An 18,813-nucleotide genomic window follows, 5' to 3' on the forward strand; every position below is an offset into this window, starting at 1 on the left:
ATGGTTTTGAAAATGTTGAACTTGAAGATTTTGAAAATAGTCCCACTACGGATCGGCCCTGTGCCCCGTGTCATGTCAATAGAGTTTTGAAGTCTATGCACATATATTATGAAAAAATATTTTATAAAGCTTGAAAAGTTACCTAGTGTTGCTTTCAGTAGAGGTACCACTGCACTACTGTACAAATTATACAATTGTTTTTCTCATTTTGCTAAAAATGAACTTGTCCCCCCTGCAGCTGATTGCAACACATGTCAATAACAACTATAAGATTCAATACAGATCACGTGTCTCGCAAGGGTGACTTCACTTCCCACTTTAGAGAGAAAGAGAGAGAGGAGAGAGCGAGCGAGCTTGTCATCCGGTTTTTGGCGTGCGCAAAAAAAAAAAAAAAAAGAAAGAAAGAAAAAAAAAAGCACTACAATGGTTTGCGACATCGAGCCAATCCACTCTGCGTGAATTGAAGCTCGCAATTAATTGAATCCCGCTTCCCGAAACGAAAGGTGCGTTCAATGAACCAGCGGCTTCCACTATGGACTGCACCATCAAGGTAAGTTAGCGGCTTTCGCGGACTTTCCACGCGCAACTTGGCCCACACCGCCAGTGAGAGAGTCCCCCCGCACTCTTTCCTTCTTGTACAAAATTTCCTCTTCCTTCCCGTTCGTGGTTGTATGTCGACTCTAGAATAACACCAGTTAACCACCGCATCTTTTTCCTCGCCGTCAAATAAAAGGCGCACAAAAAAAACACCCGTTCCGCCTCGTAGTTTTATTAACGTGTTTTTATTCATTTTAAAAGCGCATTTTCGCGTTACGTGTTCACGACATCGCCAACGAAACGAGCCGGTACACTACGAGCCCCACGCGTGGACTTATTTTGAGGAGTTACGAGTACAATTTACAGCGTGGAAGCTGCGCGCAAACGGAGCAGCAGGTGTCCGTGAAGGCACCATGGATGTCAACTTCAAATGGTAATTATTTTTATGCTATTTTTTCAAAACGTTTTTCCCAAAATGTGACGTTATAACTAAACGAATTTGGTGTAAAACAACAATAAATTCGTGATGAATAAAATTATTTATTTTAAAATGATAAATGAGGGTTTTCTGTTGGAAAATAAGCTGAAGAAATTTGAGATTTTTCACTTTAACTCAATGCCTGCCAATGTTATTAAATGTTTAAGCGCCATTGACAGCGATAGACGTCCAAATGCTCGCCGCCAGCCCCTCCTAGTTGAATTAGATTGGACGTCTATCCCCGTCAATGGTTCGCCTAGTGCTCAAAGGCGTGTCCCCAAAGCTCCAAAATACCAAAAATGTGATTACACAGTGTAATAACGCTGTTTTCAAACGAAATGTGTTGAAAACATAATGGCGTCCACATTCTTTGTCACACAATGGCCCGCAAAAGTTTTCTGCGTGTGTGCGTGAGTCGCTAGGGTTTATTTTAAGTCTAATTTATAGCTGCAAACGGGAGCGCTCGTCAGGTGTCGTTATCTCAACTCTGCAGGCTTCCTGTCTCAAACCTCAGACTTTCCGCACATATTTCCGCTGGCCTGGACCTGCGCAGAGTTGAAAACAGAGCGAAAAGTGGCAAAAGATGCGCAAAAAAGGCGAGTTTTGGAGGAAAAATGATCACGACTGGTTGAAAACTGCAGAAAAAGTTTCAGTAGAGAGGACGAAAACCACACGGTTTGCAAAATCAGCTCGAGGTGACTTTTACTTCTGCTTTTTTGTGGGCCTCAGACATGCTCGCAACCTTTGTGCAACTTTGTGTACTTGAGGGAGGGGACGGGAGAAAACTCATTGGCCAGGATTGAAAATTGCAATCATAAAAAATCGGATTTGGGTGTTGAATGGATTATTTTGAAAGTCAAACAGGAGGAAAAATTGGGTGATTTTTGGACAAAACTGATTTATTTCTTTCAACATGATCATTTTTAAAATACTGTGGTTTTATATTTTTATGCTGTAGTTAAAAATGCTCTGTTTATATTTTAGTGAGGTTTAAATATATGCATTGTTAAAACTGCCTACAGATTTTAATCTCTTAACACTGACTCATTTTTTGTTTGCAAAAAAAACCTATGACATGACTTAACATAATAATTGAATTCTCAAAGGCTTTCATGCATTTTAAAATTTTTTTTTTTCATTATTATTATACTTTTACTACGAATACAAAGACTTTTTTGCAGTGAATTTTTTTTATGTATTTGTCATACAATTATGACTCTTAATGTAACCGTTTTTGTACAAAAAATGTATTTTTTTTTTAAATATTTGAGTCAATTCTTTTGTTTTGGTTTAAGATTGGTTATTATTATTATTATTTACGAATAAATATACTTTTTGACAGTGAAATAGTTCTTCTTTTTTTTTATGTATTTGTCGTGCAATTATGACTTTCTTGACGTAACCTTTTGACTTGCACCCCCCAATTTTTTTTTTTTTTTTTTTTTTTTTTTAATTTTGAGTTAATTCTTTTGTTTTGGTTTAAGATTGGTTGTTCTTATTATTATTTACTTATTATTATTTACAAATAAATATACTTTTGGACAGTGAAGTACTTTTTAAAAAAATGTATTTGTTGTAAAATTATGACTTTCTTAATGTAACCTTTTGATTTTTTTGCACACAAAAAATGTTTTTTCTTCAAATTTGAGTTCATTTTTTGGGGGGTAAGATTGGTTATGATTATTATTATCATTTACAAAAAATATATACTTTTTGACAATGAAATTGTTTATTTTTTTCTATGTCTTTGTCTTACAATTATGACTTTCTTAACATAACCTTATGACTTTTTTCTCACAATTTTTTTTTCTTCAAATTTGAGTTAATTCTTTTGTTTTGATTTAAGATTGTTTTCCCAGACCAGCATTTTATTGAGGACCATTTTTAAGAATAAGATTTTAAAAAGGCTTAAAAAAAAAACATTTCCAGTGTATATTTTGTAAATCTACATTATTTTAAATTACATTTCAGTTCCAATTTCAACAAAAAAATTCATGACAATCATTCTTCTTCAAAAAGAGCTTCATTTTTGTAACATATGAAATCTTTAAAATATTTTTTTTCTCAGTCAACTACCAAATTTTGTGATGTTTCAATCTTCATATTTCTTGTAAGATCGCCTTTGTAGAAAAATGAAAATTCTAAAGCAACTTTTTGGCTCAAATTAGAGCTTTTTCGCATAACCCTACAATACCTGACCCCAGATATAATGAACAGAAAATTCAGGGTTTTTTTTGTTTTTTTTTTTTTGTTTTGTTTACATAATAGTGAAAATATGCATGTTTTCTAATTTGCATCATAACAATACATTAAGCAATATATGCAGTTCTCATGGTAAAGCAAAAATAATTAAAGTGAGATTGAACACAATAAGGTTTTAAGTTTTTTACTATGCAACAATGCAATGAAGTCCAGAAATGCCTTTATCAAATATATAGAGTTAATTTTCAAACTTGAATTTTTACACAATTATGATTATATTATATGACTTTGTTCTCATCTCTGAACAAATATTCAGTGACTGCATTGTTTCATGCTGAAGCGTACCCCCAATATGCCTTTCTCCCCAGCGATTTTCCACAATGGCAGTTAGTATCAGACATGGGAATACCGGAAAGGCGGGACATGAGTGTGAACTTTAACGCCTGCCAATCACTTCTTCCACTCTGTTGCTGTGAAAGCCTTTGCTGCTGTCGACAACTGCACACACAACACTGCAACACCACCTCTGACGTCATGATTACTTATCTGACGTACCTCGATTCAGTTGTTCTGAGATTACTCGTAACTCAATTTACTTATGTTTCAATTTCTTTGAAATTAATTGCCAGTAATACATTCCAGTGCACAAAATTGTCACCAGTTTTTAAAGTGTTTTCGATGAAGAGAGATACTTTGAATATAAACTCAATAGTGCGACGGATTATAAAAGCCAAACAAAGAAAGAAGAAAATAGGAGAGTATAGTCATATTATTACATGAACAAAGTCAAACATCGTAATACTACAAGAAAAAAGTTGCAATATTGCTAGAAAAAAGTCGTAATATTATGAGAATGTAATATTACGGGGAAAAAAAGTCTTAATACTCGAGATTAAAGTCGTAATTTTACGCACCACTACGAGAGAAAAATAGGACTAGGACAGGGGTTGGCAACCCAAAATGTTAAAAGAGCCATATTGGACCCCCCCCAAAAAAAAAAAAACTAGGACTATCAAATTTATCGCGTTAACGGGCGGTAATTAATTTTTCAAATTAATTACGTTAAAATATTTGCCGCAATTTACACATGCACGGAATGACCCGTTCATGTGTTGCGTTTACAATGACGCTGTTTTAGCACAATGGGAGCGAAAAGGCAGAGAAATACAAGTGGACACAGGTGTTCATTTACAATCAAACCATTTTTTCTTAACACACTTAATTGAATACAACGCAGAACATGTTGTATACCATTTGCAGCCACTACTGACAGTCATGGTTGCCCAACTTCCCAGTATGCATTTGGGTAAAGCAGGAAATGATCTTTTTCTTGACACGTTTAATTGAGCACAACGCAGAACATATTGTATACCATACCTACTATCAAAATGACTAAGTTGGCTAAAAATACATAATGAGCCTTCATGATTTAATGTTTATTTTCCCTGCAGTGCATCCAATGCACCACATGACTGCTCTGTTGTATGATACAACCTCAAGTTTAACTTCATTAGAACATTAATGAATTGTTTCATTGCTTTTATGACAGTAAAGAAATGCAATAAAGAAATCCGATTTTTGATGTCACTTTTTATCTTGAGGTTTCGAAAAACAACAAAATGGAACGTGCAAAACATGCCTCTTATCTGGGCATGTTTTTAATTTTCTGTATTATCTCGGTTTTGTTTTTGAAGCCAGCAAATAGGTGTTCTGATATGTTGATGAATGTCTCCTTCATGTACTCACCACCTGTGAACGGTTTTCCACGCTTTATTATCTCCCGGGTTGCAACAAAACTTGCAGCAGTAGTGGAGTTTGGCAATGCAATCCGCTTCTTAAATCTATTTTTGCGCTCCTCTAAGTTCTTCAGAAGGAATGCAATCACACTTTTTCTCTCACTGACTGCTTCTCACCACAGAGGAAACATTCAGGCTAGGGTTGTTCCGATCATGTTTTTTTGCTCCCGATCCGATCCCGATCGTTTTAGTATCTGCCGATCCCGATTTTTCCCGATCCGATTGCTTTTTTTTTTTGCTCCCGATTCAATTCCAATCATTCCTGATAATTTTTCCCGATCATATACATTTTGGCAATGCATTAAGAAAAAAAATGAATAAAACTCGGACCAATATATACATTCAACATACAGTACATAAGTACTGTATTTGTTTATTATGACAATAAATCCTCAAGATGGCATTTACATTATCAACATTCTGTGAGAGGGATCCACGGATAGAAAGACTTGTAATTCTTAAAGGATAAATGTGACTTTGTATATTGTGACTAAATATTGCCATCTAGTGTATTTGTTGAGCTTTCAGTAAATGATACTGTAGCCATTTAACTTCTGCCCAAATGGATGATGGGAAGTGCATCCATGACTGTGCGTATTGGCACCAATTGATATATCTTCTCTGTATTGGGAAACAACATAGGGTGTTAAGAAAAAGATCAACTACTACCTTTCTTCCCCACATTGCTTTCCCACGATATTTCTAATTGTTGAGAGAGGGATATTAAGGCTTAAGCCAATTAAAAAAAGGCTCCATAGACTGCCAAAATTCACTCTACTCATTTTACGCTGCCTTTTAGCTTTATATATTGGTAAATCAGCGCCATTATAAATTGAACGTGACAATGCATTAGTGGGTCGTGCAGCGCATGTGTTAATTGCGTTGAATATTTTAACGTGATTAATTTAAAAAAAAAATAAAATTACCGCCGTTAACTCGATAAATTTAATAAGCAAAAACTAAAGACTCTGGATGAGTGAGTGTAAGACATTTTGTCTGTAACGTTAAATACAATTAGAAAACGATATTTATATATATATAAAAAAGGCATGTCCGATATTTTTTTGCCGATTCGGATACTTTGAAAATGATGTGATCGGACCCGATCGATCGGGACATCTTTAATTCAGGCAATCCTTCCTCATTGGCAATGGATGCAAATGGTTCAGTCCAAGAAACGTTGAATTCTCTGTTCTCCTCAGTTATTTTTCTCTTTTCGGCCGCTCTTTTTCTTCACGGCTGCCGGTTTGTTTACAAAAGCCACCTGCCTGGCATCCCACCCTGCTGATAGAAGCGTGTGTCACAGGCTATGACACAAATCTTCATTGACAGAAATGTTGAAATTTAATATTTTACACATTTTTACAGCATTGAAAAACAGTAAGAATGTTTGTGTCATTTTTGTCCTTCTACGGGAACCATATCAAAACAAAAAATATATTTTCTTCCCCCACCTTTTTCAATTTTCAAATATTTTTGAAAATGCTCCAGGGAGCCACTAGGGCAGCGCTAAAGAGCCGAATGCGGCTTTTAAAACGCAGGTTGCCGACGCCCGGACTAGGTGAATAAAGTCATAATATTACGAGAACAAAGTCGTACTTTGTAATACTACGATAAAAAAGTCGCAATAATACGAGATTAAAGTCATAACATCACGTAACTTTGCACACTATTACGAGAAAAAAATAAGACTAGGAGAATAAAGTCATAATATTACGAGAAAAAAGTAATAAATTGTAATACTGCGAGAAAAAAAGTCGTAATATTGCAAGAAACATTGGAATATTACGAGAAAAAAAGTATTCATATTACAAAATAAAAGTCGTACCATTATGTAACTTTACGTACTATTACTAGAAAAAAATAGGATTAGGAGAAGAAAGTATAATAATAAGTCATAATATTACAGGATCATAGTCATACTTTGTAATCCTACAAGAAAAAAATTTAAGTCGTACCATTTACGTAACTTTACATAGTATAACGAGAAAAAACACGACTAGGAGAATAAAGTCATAATATTACGAGAACAAAGTCATAAATTGTAATACTGCGAGAAAAAGTCGCAATATTACGAGAAAAAAAGTCATAATACTATTTAACTTTACATACTATTTAGACATGTGCCGATTACCGTTTTCAAGGTTTACATGGTATGAAAATGTCATGGTTTCAAAATCACAAAAATTTTCCACCTTACTGTCCCTACGGTATCAGTTACTTTTTATGTCCCAAAATGCAGTGAGCGATCCCTCACTTGCAGCTGCAAGGCTCAACCCTCCCCCACCGGTTATTGCTCAGTGTTAGTGAGTCAGCTGTGCTACACGATGGCTGGAGGAGGTGAAACTTCTGAATTTTGCATTTATACAAAATTAAAAGTTAGTATACACTGTCATGAACGTTTCCCAGCAGCATCGAGAGTTAACTCCAGTGTGTTTAGTGTGTCTAGCAGTGATAAAACATATGTTTTTTCTTCTTCTTGGCAACCGTCTGTGTTGGGAAAGAGAGTGTGTGTAAAATGTAAACATGATAAGAGTCAAATAGTTCTATTATTTTTGTTCTGATGGTAATAATGTTGAGCTGTGGCTGTGGGTTTAGGCTCACCTAAAGGACATTTAGTTTCATTTTATTTAGTTTCAGTTATTTTTTGTTATTTATTTTAATTTAACATTTTACTTATGTTCCAATTTGCTAATATGTTTTGAAAAATAAAAACCCTGTTCGTACAAAAACGTTTGTTCAGATATCTCAAAGTAACTCATTTTACTGCTGTAATTGCAATACCGTGATATTTTTGCTTAAGATTATCATACCGTCAGAATGTCATACCAGCACATTTTCACATACAGTGGGGCAAAGAAGTTTTTAGTTAACTACTAATTGTGCAAGTTCTCTCACTTGAAAATATTAGAGGCCTGTAATTGTCAACATGGGTAAACCTCAACCATCAGAAACAGAATGTGGAAGAAAAAAAAAAAAAACAGAAAATCACATTGTTTGATTTTTAAAGAAATTATTTGCAAATCATGGTGGAAAATAAGTATTTGGTCAATACCAAAAGTTCAAATCAATACTTTGTCATGTACCATTTGTTGGTAATAACAGAGGCCAAACGTTTTCTGTAACTCTTCACACACTGTTGTTGGTATTGTGGCCCATTCCTCCATGCAGATCTCCTCTAGAGCAGTGATGTTTTGGGGCTGTTGTTGGGCAACACAGACTTTCAACTCCCTCCCCAGATTTTCTATGGGGTTGAGATCTGGAGACTGGCTAGGCCACTCCAGGACCTTGAAATGCTTCTTATGAAGCCACTCCTTTGTTGCCCTGGCTGTGTGTTTGGGATCACTGTCATGCTGAAAGACCCAGCCACATCTCATCTTCAATGCCCTTACTGATGGAAGGAGATTTTCACTCAAAATCTCTTGATATATGGCCCCATTCATTCTTTCCTTTACACAGATCAGTTGTCCTGGTCCCTTTGCAGAAAAACAGCCCCAAAGCATGATGTTTCCACCCCCATGCTTCACAGTGGGTATGGTGCAATTCAGTATTCTTTTTCCTCCAAACACGAGAACGTGTGTTTCTACCAAAAAGTTCTATTTTGGTTTCATCTGACCATGACACATTCTCCCAGTCCTCTTCTGGATCATTCAAATGCTCTCTAGCGAACCGCAGACAGGACTGGACGTGTACTTTCTTCAGCAGGGGAACACGTCTGGCAGCGCAGGATTTGAGTCCCTGGCGGCGCATTGTGTTACTGATAGTAGCCTTTGTTACTGTGGTCCCAGCTTTCTGTAGGTCATTCACTAGGTCCCCCCGTGTGGTTCTGGGATTTTTGCTGACTGTTCTTGTTATCATTTTGACGCCACGGGGTGAGGAGGGAGTTGAAAGTCCATGTTGCCCAACGACAGCCCCAAAACATCACTCCTCTAGAGGAGATCTGCATGGAGGAATTGGCCAAAATACCAGCAACAGTGTGTGAAAAGCTTGTGAAGAGTTACAGAAAACTTTTGGCCTCTGTTATTGCCAACAAAAGGTACATAACAAAGTATTGAGATGAACTTTTGGTGTTGACCAAATACTTAATTTCCACCATGATTTGCAAATAAATTCTTTAAAAATCAAACAGTGTAATTTTCTGGGTTTTTTTTTTCACATTCTGTCTCTCATGGTTGAGGTTTACCCATGTTGACAATTACAGGCCTCTCTACTATTTTCAAGTGGGAGAACTTGCACAATTAGTGGTTGACTAAATACTTATTTGCCCACTGTACACATACTATTACACGAAAAAAGTAACGTTATATAATTTTACACATACGTGGAGTTTGAGGGGAGGCAGGCGAGGCAGTGCCCCCCCCTGGGGGCCGAAAAATGTCATTGCATGTAACTGACTTCCCTATATATGAATCAGCACTGTTTTTGGCAGCCCTTTTAATTTTCATCTTAGTCTTTTGGTCGATAATACGTACTGTATTCGTCTTAGTCATATTTTAGTCATTTCAAACCCACTTAGAAGCCACGAACTGTATGTTTAAAAAAAAAAAAAAAAACTGTTGTCCTAGCATTTTAGCGTCAAAATGTGTTTGTCTTCGTCTAGTTTTTGTTGACGAAAACTCAAGACTAATTTTGTCTAGTTTTAGTCGATGTTTGCTAAAAAATTTCCGTCTGAAATTTTGTGTTTTAATTTACTCCAAAAATAAGTAAACGTTTCGAATTGAACATTGACAGACGAGCACATATTGTAGCATCTATCTACAAGGACAGCGCTAACTCGGTGATACTACACATTCAGTAGGAAAACTACATTATTATCGATTAATTATAGCAAGGGCGTAGTTTTGGTCTCAACAGTGGTAGGGACGAAATAACAGCATAGGCTGAATGTACACTTTTTTGCGAAATGGGACATTAACGAGACCAAACAGATTGGGTGAACGCAGTCAGGGCTACATTTCTCATGAAAATGAACCTAGTTAATTGATATGCTAAATCAGGTGTGCTCATTACATCGATTACAATCGACCAATCATGCAACGCTTGTGTGGGTAGCTCGCACCCCCACCCATACCCCAATTTTTTTAAACGTACAGTTATGATCAATTTTGTGTGTATGTTGTGTTGTGTGAGCATCATATGAGGTTATGTGAGTTATGCAGCACCCCTCTCTCGCTCTAAGTAGCTTCTTGCTCACGTTTTTTCGAGTTCTATATAGTTTCTATATAGTTTAATTAACGTTAACAGTAGAAAACACAAAGAGAAGGACACTTTTCTCTAAGCAGCTTCCTACTCAGGTTTTGGAGGTTAGCAAGTTCACACAGTGTAACGTTACGCCAACTCTGATGCAGGTCGGATTTTCAGTAGCAAAATTAGTGGTGTGTTTCCCACCTACACAACATTGGCGTCTTTTAAAATTACTTACACTGGCTGATGCTGGTCGAAAAAAACTTCCAATATCCCTACTCTTTGAAGGGGGCGGAGAAAGCAGCATGTTGTCAACATGTATTTCTGTCGGGGCTGTGTGAGTGTGACCTAATGTGTGTGTGTCGGGGGTGGGTCAAGTCATCAGCCAATCAAATGTGCGTTTGAAGGAGAGAAAAAAATGGACCAGCACATTCAGCAAGTGAAAAGGGGTAAATGTGTAAGTTTGAACATAATGAAAATAATTCATTTAATAATGGTAGGGTCAACTTTATCCTTGCAACATATCAGAAGTTAATCTAAATGACCGATATCACTGAACTCATTATATAGCAGAACGCTATGAGTTATTTAGTTTAGCAAACTGCTGTCAACACTGTTTTTGTCCAACTTGCCTCCTAGCATGCATTGCAGCGCAACAGATGTAAATAACAATCAAAATTGATGGTCTGTGGTATTTATTTATTCAGTTATTGTTCCAGTTGTTTCATTATTGCTAGTTATGTTATTTGGTAACACTTTGACGGTGGCGCTATAAGACTGTCATTAGACAATTATAATTATGACATGACACCGTCATGAGCATTTATTAATGCTTATAACAGATGTCATTTACGGTTATTCGGCAAATTATTTCACTTTTGAATGGATGTAAAAGATCCGAGCTGGACATAAATGGAGTTTGTAACATAATTTGCCAGATGACACTTAATGACATCTGTCATAAGCATTCAGTAATGCCCATGATATTGTCATGTCATAATTATGACGGTCTTATGACAGGCTTATGACGCCGTTGTCAAATAAAATGTTACCAAATACCATAACAAGCAATTAATAAAACAACTGGAACAGTAACTGAATAAATAATTAGCACAGAACATTCATTTTAATTGTTATTTACATCTATAGTGCTGCAATGCATGCTAGGAGGCATGTGTTGCCTATTAACCCCCCCCCCCCCCCCAAAAAAAAAAAAAAAAAAATCAACAAATAAGCCGCACTGGACTATAAGCTGCAGATTCAAAATGAAGGAAAAAGGTAGCGGCTTATAGTCCAAAAATTACGGTAGATAAAATTGAAAAGTTTTATGTAGGGTTGTTCCGATCATGTTTTTTTGCTTCCGGTCCGATCCCGATCGTTTTAGTTCGAGTATCTGCCAATCCCGATATTTCCCGATCCGATTGCTTTTTTTTTGCTCCCGATTCAATTCCAATCATTCCCGATAATTTTTCCCGATCATATACATTTTGGCAATGCATTAAGAAAAAAATGAATAAAACCCAGACAAATATATACATTCAACATACAGTACATAAGTACTGTATTTGTTTATTATGACAATAAATCCTCAAGATGGCATTTACATTATTAACATTCTTTCTGTGAGAGGGATCCACAGATAGACTTGTGACTTTGTATATTGTGACTAAATATTGCCATCTAGTGTATTTGTTGAGCTTTCAGTAAATGATACTGTAGCCATGCCCAAATGCATGATGGGAAGTGGAACCATGACTGTGCGTAGTGCTACCAATTGATATATCTTCTCTGCATTGGGAAATAACATAAGGTGTTAAGAAAAAGATCAATTGCTACCTTGCTTCCCCAACATTGCTTCCCATGATATTTCTAATTGTGGGAAAGGGGAAAAAAGGCTCCAAAGGCTGCCAAAATTCACTCTACTCATTTTACGCTGCCTTTTAACTCTGTATATAAGTAAAACGGCGCCATTACAGATTAAAGGCAACAATGCGTGAGTGGGTCGTGCAGCGCATGCGTTGATTGCGTTAAATATTTTAACGTGATAAATGTTTTAAAAAATTAGTTACCGCCATTAACGGGATAAATTTGATAACCCTACCTTAAGCCTAAACTAAAGACTCTGGATGAGTGTAACATATGTCTGTAACGTTAAATACAATTAGTAAACGATTAAAAAAAATTAGGGCTGTCAAACGATTAAAATGTGTAATCGAGTTAATTACAACTTAAAAATTAATTAATCGTAATTAATCGCAATTCAAACCAACTATAAAATATGCCATATTTTTCTGTAAATTATATATATATATATATATTCTGTAAAATAAATTGTTGGAATGGAAAGATAAGACACAAGATGGATATATACATTCAACCTACGGTATATAAGGACTGTAAGTGGGCATTTCACTCTACTGTCATTTAAATCTGTCTATGCTGTCCTCACTCCGAAGCGTCTACTTTTTCCAAAGCTAGACAGCTAGTGAACGACGCCTTAATAATCAGACTTCTTCCTTTTTCATCTGATCTATTAATAAAATGGCCTCAAACCATTGTTCTCTTTAGACCGTAGTGAAACTACCAAAAAAAAGTACACAAGCATTGCATTAGCAACAACGTTAGCTTAGCACGCTATACAGGTTCACTAAACATAAACAAAAAGCATCTCATACAAAAAATAGAACATTTCGCTTACTAACATAATATGTACATTCTTTACAACAACCATACTTACGGACAAATCTTGTCCAAGGATCATATAAGCACAACATTACAACGTAGGCGTCAGCCCGAGACGTCATGCAGCCATATTGAACTGGCAAGAAAGCAATAAACCATGTCGCAAAGCAACCACAAGAGTTCGCTGTTAGACAGCACAAAAAACCTTGCTGTAAAACTTACCAAAAGGAAGAATACTGTCTGACATGGGACAGTGCGGGACATGTGCGTTAATTGCGTCAAATATTTTAACGTGATTAATTTAAAAAATTAATTACCGCGCGATAATTTTGACAGCCCTAAAAATATATATATTAAAAAAAGGCATGGCCGATATTTTTTTGCCAATTCCGATACTTTGAAAATGACGTGATCGGACCTGATCGATTACCGATCGATCGGGACATCTCTAGTTTTGTGTAAATCGACACTTGACGAGGAGTGCTGGGGTCCACTTTGTCGCGGACAGCAAGGTGGCTGATGGCTAGAAATCCGAGCAGTTCTTGAACGCGACATGAGCAATACCTCGCTCATCTGCACACAACCGCAATTTCCTACCTACTCCTTCCTTTCTACTGCAACTCCGCCCGACGATGTTAAAAAAAAAAAAAAAAAAAATTGCTATTGGATAATTTCTCGCGGCACACCTGACGACCTCTCACGGCACACCGGTTGAAAAACACTGCCGTATGCCGTAACTGAAAAATTAATTAGAAAATAAGGTAAATGGTTCAAATTAAGCCACATTATGACCAGCAACTCAAGTTGCTATGCTCTGAAAAACAACTAGCTTTTAGCTAGCTAGCTATCAGAAATGACTGTTGAAAGCAAGGAATACAATATAAAAATATTTGTAATTTTTAATAATTAACATGCAGTGTACCAGGCATGTTAATGTTTTCGCATTGTCAATTTTAAAAGAAACCCTAAGTTCAAACTTCCCTCTTTCTGTATGATGCCATCCAAGTTGGACTGTCTCGCCAAATAAAACAGCCTAACGCTTTGGCCTAATGACCTTAATATTTTTGGGTAGATATTATCTTGTTTGTTCAAGTTGAAGTTTATACTAATTAAAATTGGGTAAATACCTGTAGTTCACTTGCTTACCTCAACTTTTAGTGTAATTTATATAGAGCAATGATTACTACCCACAAAAATAGTTTTTTATAGCGTAGCAGTCCTACTTGAAACACTCCTAAGTTTACAATTTGACAGAGTTGCAGATTTTCAGGGCCAGTATCTGCTTGGTATCTAAGAGGCCGTTGCATTCGTGGTGGTTTTGCGCTGCACCGCTTGCGGTTGAAGCGAGAGAGTGTTGAGCGCCTTAATAAAAAAAAAAAAAACAACAACTGCTGTCCCTCCTCTTGAGAATTGCCTACCCGGCTTGCAGTTTGGTGCCACTTTCGGGCAGCCGTTTCACTTCTGCACACTGAAATTGTCACTTTGAATTAGAAAGTCAGCTGAAGGAGCGAACGAGATAAAAGACAAGCTGTTTGTCTTATTAGGGCACATTAACATTTGCGGGCGAGTCAAAAAAACCATACCGATACAATCAAAGTACAGCTCTAATCGATGTAAGAGGGGAATAACGTGGCAATGTGAATATAATCATTGAGATATGTATCTGAACTCTTTGCACGACTTGGGGGAAAAAAAAAGAAAAAAAAAAAACGATTTTTACTCTTAACTATTTATTTGCTCTCAGTATACAGTACAGTGGGGCAAATAAGTATTTAGTCAACCACTAATTGTGCAAGTTTTCCCACTTGAAAATATTGGAGAGGCCTGTAATTGTCAACATGGTTAAACCTCAACCATGAGAGACAGAATGTGGGAAAAAATTGTTTGATTTTTAAAGAATTTATTTGCAAATCATGGTGGAAAATAAGTATTTGGTCAATACCAAAAGTTCAAATCAATACTGTGTTATGTACCCTTTGTTGGCAATAACGGAGGCCAAACGTTTTCTCTAACTCTCTAACTTCTCTAACAGATCTCCTCTAGAGCAGTGATGTTTTGGGGCTGTCGTTGGGCAACACGGACTTTCAACTCCCTCCACAGATTTTCTATGGGGTTGAGATCTGGAGACTGGCTAGGCCACTCCAGGACCTTGAAATGCTTCTTACGAAGCCACTCCTTTGTTGCCCCGGCTGTGTGTTTGGGATCATTGTTGTGCTGAAAGACCCAGCCACGTCTCATCTTCAATGCCCTTGCTGATGGAAGGAGATTTTTACTCAAACTCTCTCGAAACATGGCCCCATTCATTCTTTCCTTTACGCAGATCAGTCGTCCTGGTCCCTTTGCAGAAAAACAGCCCCAAAGCATGATGTTTCCACCCCCATGTTTCACAGTGGGTATGGTGCAATTCAATATTCTTTTTCCTCCAAACACGAGAACCTTTGTTTCTACCAAAAAGTTCTATTTTGGTTTCATCTTACCATAACACATCCTCCCAGTCCTCTTCTGGATCATCCAAATGCTCTCTAGCGAACCGCAGACGGGCCTGGACGTGTACTGGCTTCAGCAGGGGGACATGTCTGGCACTGAAGGATTTGAGTCCCTGGCGGCGCATTGTGTTACTGATAGTAGCCTTTGTTACCGTGGTCCCAGCTCTCTGTAGGTCATTCACTAGGTCCCCCCGTGTAGTTCTGGGATTTTTTCTCATCGTTCTTGTTATCATTTTGACGCCACGAGATGAGATCTTGCATGGCGCCCCAGTTCGAGGGAGATTGTCAGTGGTCTTGTATGTCTTCCATTTTCTAATAAATGCTCCAACAGTTGATTTTTTTACACCAAGCCAAGAGTGAAGAGTTACAGAAAACGTTTGGCCTCCGTTATTGCCAACAAAGGGTACATAACAAAGTATTGAGATGAACTTTTGGTATTGACCAAATACTTATTTTACACCAAGATATGCAAATAAATTCTTTAAAAATCAAACAATGTGATTTTCTGTTTTTTTTCCCACATTCTGTCTCTCGTGGTTGAGGTTTACCATGTTGAAAATTACAGGCCTCTTTAATCTTTTCAAGTAAGAGAACTTGCACAATTGGTGGTTGACTAAATACTTATTTGCCCGCACTGTATATCTGTAGTACTGCAATGGATGCTAGGAGGCATGTTGGATGACAACAGTGTTGACAGCAGGTGGCCCCAGAGGTTGACTTTCTTTCCCCAAGGGAGCAGTGATTGCCAAATGAAGCTTCTTGAAGCAATGAAGCTTTGCAGCCAATTGGTGCAAAGCTCAATAGTGGTTCATTTTAGAGTCTTATGATGCAACTATCAGACAAAGTGTTATCAGTTCATATTTTTGTGTGTACATATCCCATAATACAGTGAGGACAGCTGCGGCTTATCTATGAATAAATGCCGCAAATTTGGTGGGTGGTGGCTTATAGTCAGGTGCGCCTTATAGTCCAAAAATTACGGTACTTCGCGCTTACGAGTTAATACAGTGCTTCTCAATTATTTTCTGTTACGCCCCCGGTAGACGTAAACATTTCGCGTACCCCCCCCCCCCAACTCTCTGCCACCACTCTAAATAGTATCATTTGTCTATAAAATTATAATAAGTACACCTCTGCATAACATTGTGTCCTTTTGTATATTGAAAAAAATATATATATAGATCAACTTAAAACAAAGGAGTGTTTTCCAACCTTTTCTGAGTCACACCACGTTTTTACATAGGAAAAAATCTCGCGGCACACTACAAACCAAAAATGTTCCAAAATTACTTTCTGTACAGTATAAAATAAAAAATAATTTCTCAGTATTTATACGTACCGTAATTTTCGGACTACAAGCCGCTACTTTTTTCCTTCATTTTTAATCCTGTGGCTTATAGTCCAGTGCGTCTTATTTGTTAATTTATTTGGGTTAGTAGGCAACACATCCTTCCTAGCATGCATTGCAGCGCTACAGCTGTGAATAACAATCAAAATTAATGTTCTGTGCCAATTATTTCTTCAATTACTGTTCCAGTTGTTTCATTAATTGCTTGTCACGGTATTTGTTAACAATTTATTTGACAGCGGCATCATAAGACGGTCATAAGACCGTCATAATTATGACATGAAACTATTATGGGCATTACTGAATGCTTATGACAGATGTCATTAGGTGTCATCCGGCAAAGTATGTTCCTAACTTTATGTCCAGCTCGGAACTTTTAAAATTCCTTCAAAAGTGAGATAATTTGCCGCAAAACACTAAATGACATCTGTTATAAGCATTCATAAAGCTAATGATGATGTTATGTCATAATTATGATTGTCTAATGACAGTCTTAAGATGCCACTGTCAAATAAAGTGTTACCACATACCATAACTAGCAATGAATGAAAGAACTGGAACAGTAACTGAATAAAGAATTAGCACAGAACATGAATTTTGATTGTTATTTTGATTGTTATTTACATCCGTAGTGCTGCAATGCATGCTAGGAGTGTCCTTGAGCAAGATACTGAACCCCATGTTGCTCCTGGTGCTGCGTCACCAGTAGGTGGATGGCGAGATAGTGTAAAGCGCTTTGAGCGCCTTGAAAGGTGGAAAAGCGCTATATAAGTATAACACCATTTACCATTTAGGAGGCATGTTGGACAACAACAGTGTTGACAGCAGGCGGCAGAAGAGGTTGATTGTCTCCTCCAAGGGAGCAGTGATGGCAGAATGAAACTCTTGAAGCAATGGAGCTTTGAAGTCACTTGGTTCAAAGCGTCATGGCGGTATACTTGGTGTTATGACAGTCTGATTTTGCAACTATGAAATAAAGTGTTATCGGTTAATACCTTTTGGTGCAAACATCCCATAACACAGTGAGGACAGCTGTGGCTTATAGTCCAGTGTGTCTTATCTATAAACAAATGCCCGTTTCGTGTCAAAATTGGTGGGTGGCGGCTTATCGTCAGGTGCACCTTATAGTGCGAAAATTACGGTACTCAGTGCAAAACGAGCCTGTTTAGATGAACACAAAGCCGATATCATGGCAGGAATCTTCTTCAACAGCTCTCACTCTGTGTTTTTATTTTCTATTTTTTAAATAAATTAGCAGTTAGGCTTAAAAAGCTCAGAATTATCACATAGGGGGACTTTGGCACTTCATGGCCGAGAATCTCCCTGACAATGGTTATGCAGGCAGGTAGTATCATGTCTCTGCCATTGAGTGGGACTTTTTGGATTAAGCAAAAAGGTAACTGGCATTCAGGGCTTTGTCAATTACCGCTGTAGTTTTTCTCAAAAAAGTTGTCTGTTTCTCTGCGTTTTCAAAAAAGGCGAACAAAATAATCCATTGTGTGACGCGACGGGTGTTTCGTTTAGAGATAATGTTTAAGCTTGCTTAGCACCATGGCGATGTTGGATAGCTGCTCGTGTCTCGTTCAAGAACAGCTTGGATTTCTATCCGTCAGCCACCCTGCTGTCCTCGATAATGTTTTGGAATAAAACAAAGGGGGAGGATTGACAGCCGTCAAAATGGCTGGATAAAATGGAAATGACACTTTTGCGTATATCGACACTTGACTAGTCTAATCTAATGATGTACTGCAGACGTCTGGTTGAAAAACACTGCAATAAAGTATAACTTTATTAACATTGTTTTGTTCGTAACAGAAAAGACTTAAAGCGCATCAATTTGCCTAAAAAAAAAGTCACATCCAAACTAAAAGTGCAATCGTTACATTTTTAGACCATTTGAAACTGAAAAATAAAATTTGATAAAATCAATGAAGAATAATCAATTCAAATTGATTAGCAACATTAGCTCGTGAGGACAATATGCCAAATAATTTTACCGAAAAAAAAAAAAAAATTAATCGGACAAAAACGACAGTGTCATTGGACAAAAGGACGGCTTTTATTTGTGCTGCAGGGAGTATTAGGTCCTTTGTTATGGTG

General features: G+C 37.1%; 1 protein-coding gene across 4 annotated transcripts in view; it reads left to right on the top strand.

The window, feature by feature from the left end:
* The first annotated feature begins 400 nt into the window (after positions 1-400).
* LOC130915044 (Friend leukemia integration 1 transcription factor-like) overlaps positions 401-18,813 on the top strand; it is a 51,635-nt gene continuing 33,222 nt past the window's right edge. For 2 of the 4 annotated variants that reach the window (XM_057834727.1, XM_057834729.1), the window contains exon 1: positions 406-550. In XM_057834727.1, coding sequence (XP_057690710.1) covers positions 533-550 — 18 coding nt within the window. In that variant the 5' untranslated portion in view covers positions 406-532. Of the gene's footprint in view, positions 551-612; positions 971-18,813 lie in introns of those variants that run through there. The other 2 variants (XM_057834730.1, XM_057834728.1) reach the window with 2 other exon arrangements.

Source organism: Corythoichthys intestinalis, chromosome 4 (genome assembly GCF_030265065.1).
Source record: "Corythoichthys intestinalis isolate RoL2023-P3 chromosome 4, ASM3026506v1, whole genome shotgun sequence".
Classification (NCBI taxonomy): Eukaryota; Metazoa; Chordata; class Actinopteri; order Syngnathiformes; family Syngnathidae; genus Corythoichthys; species Corythoichthys intestinalis.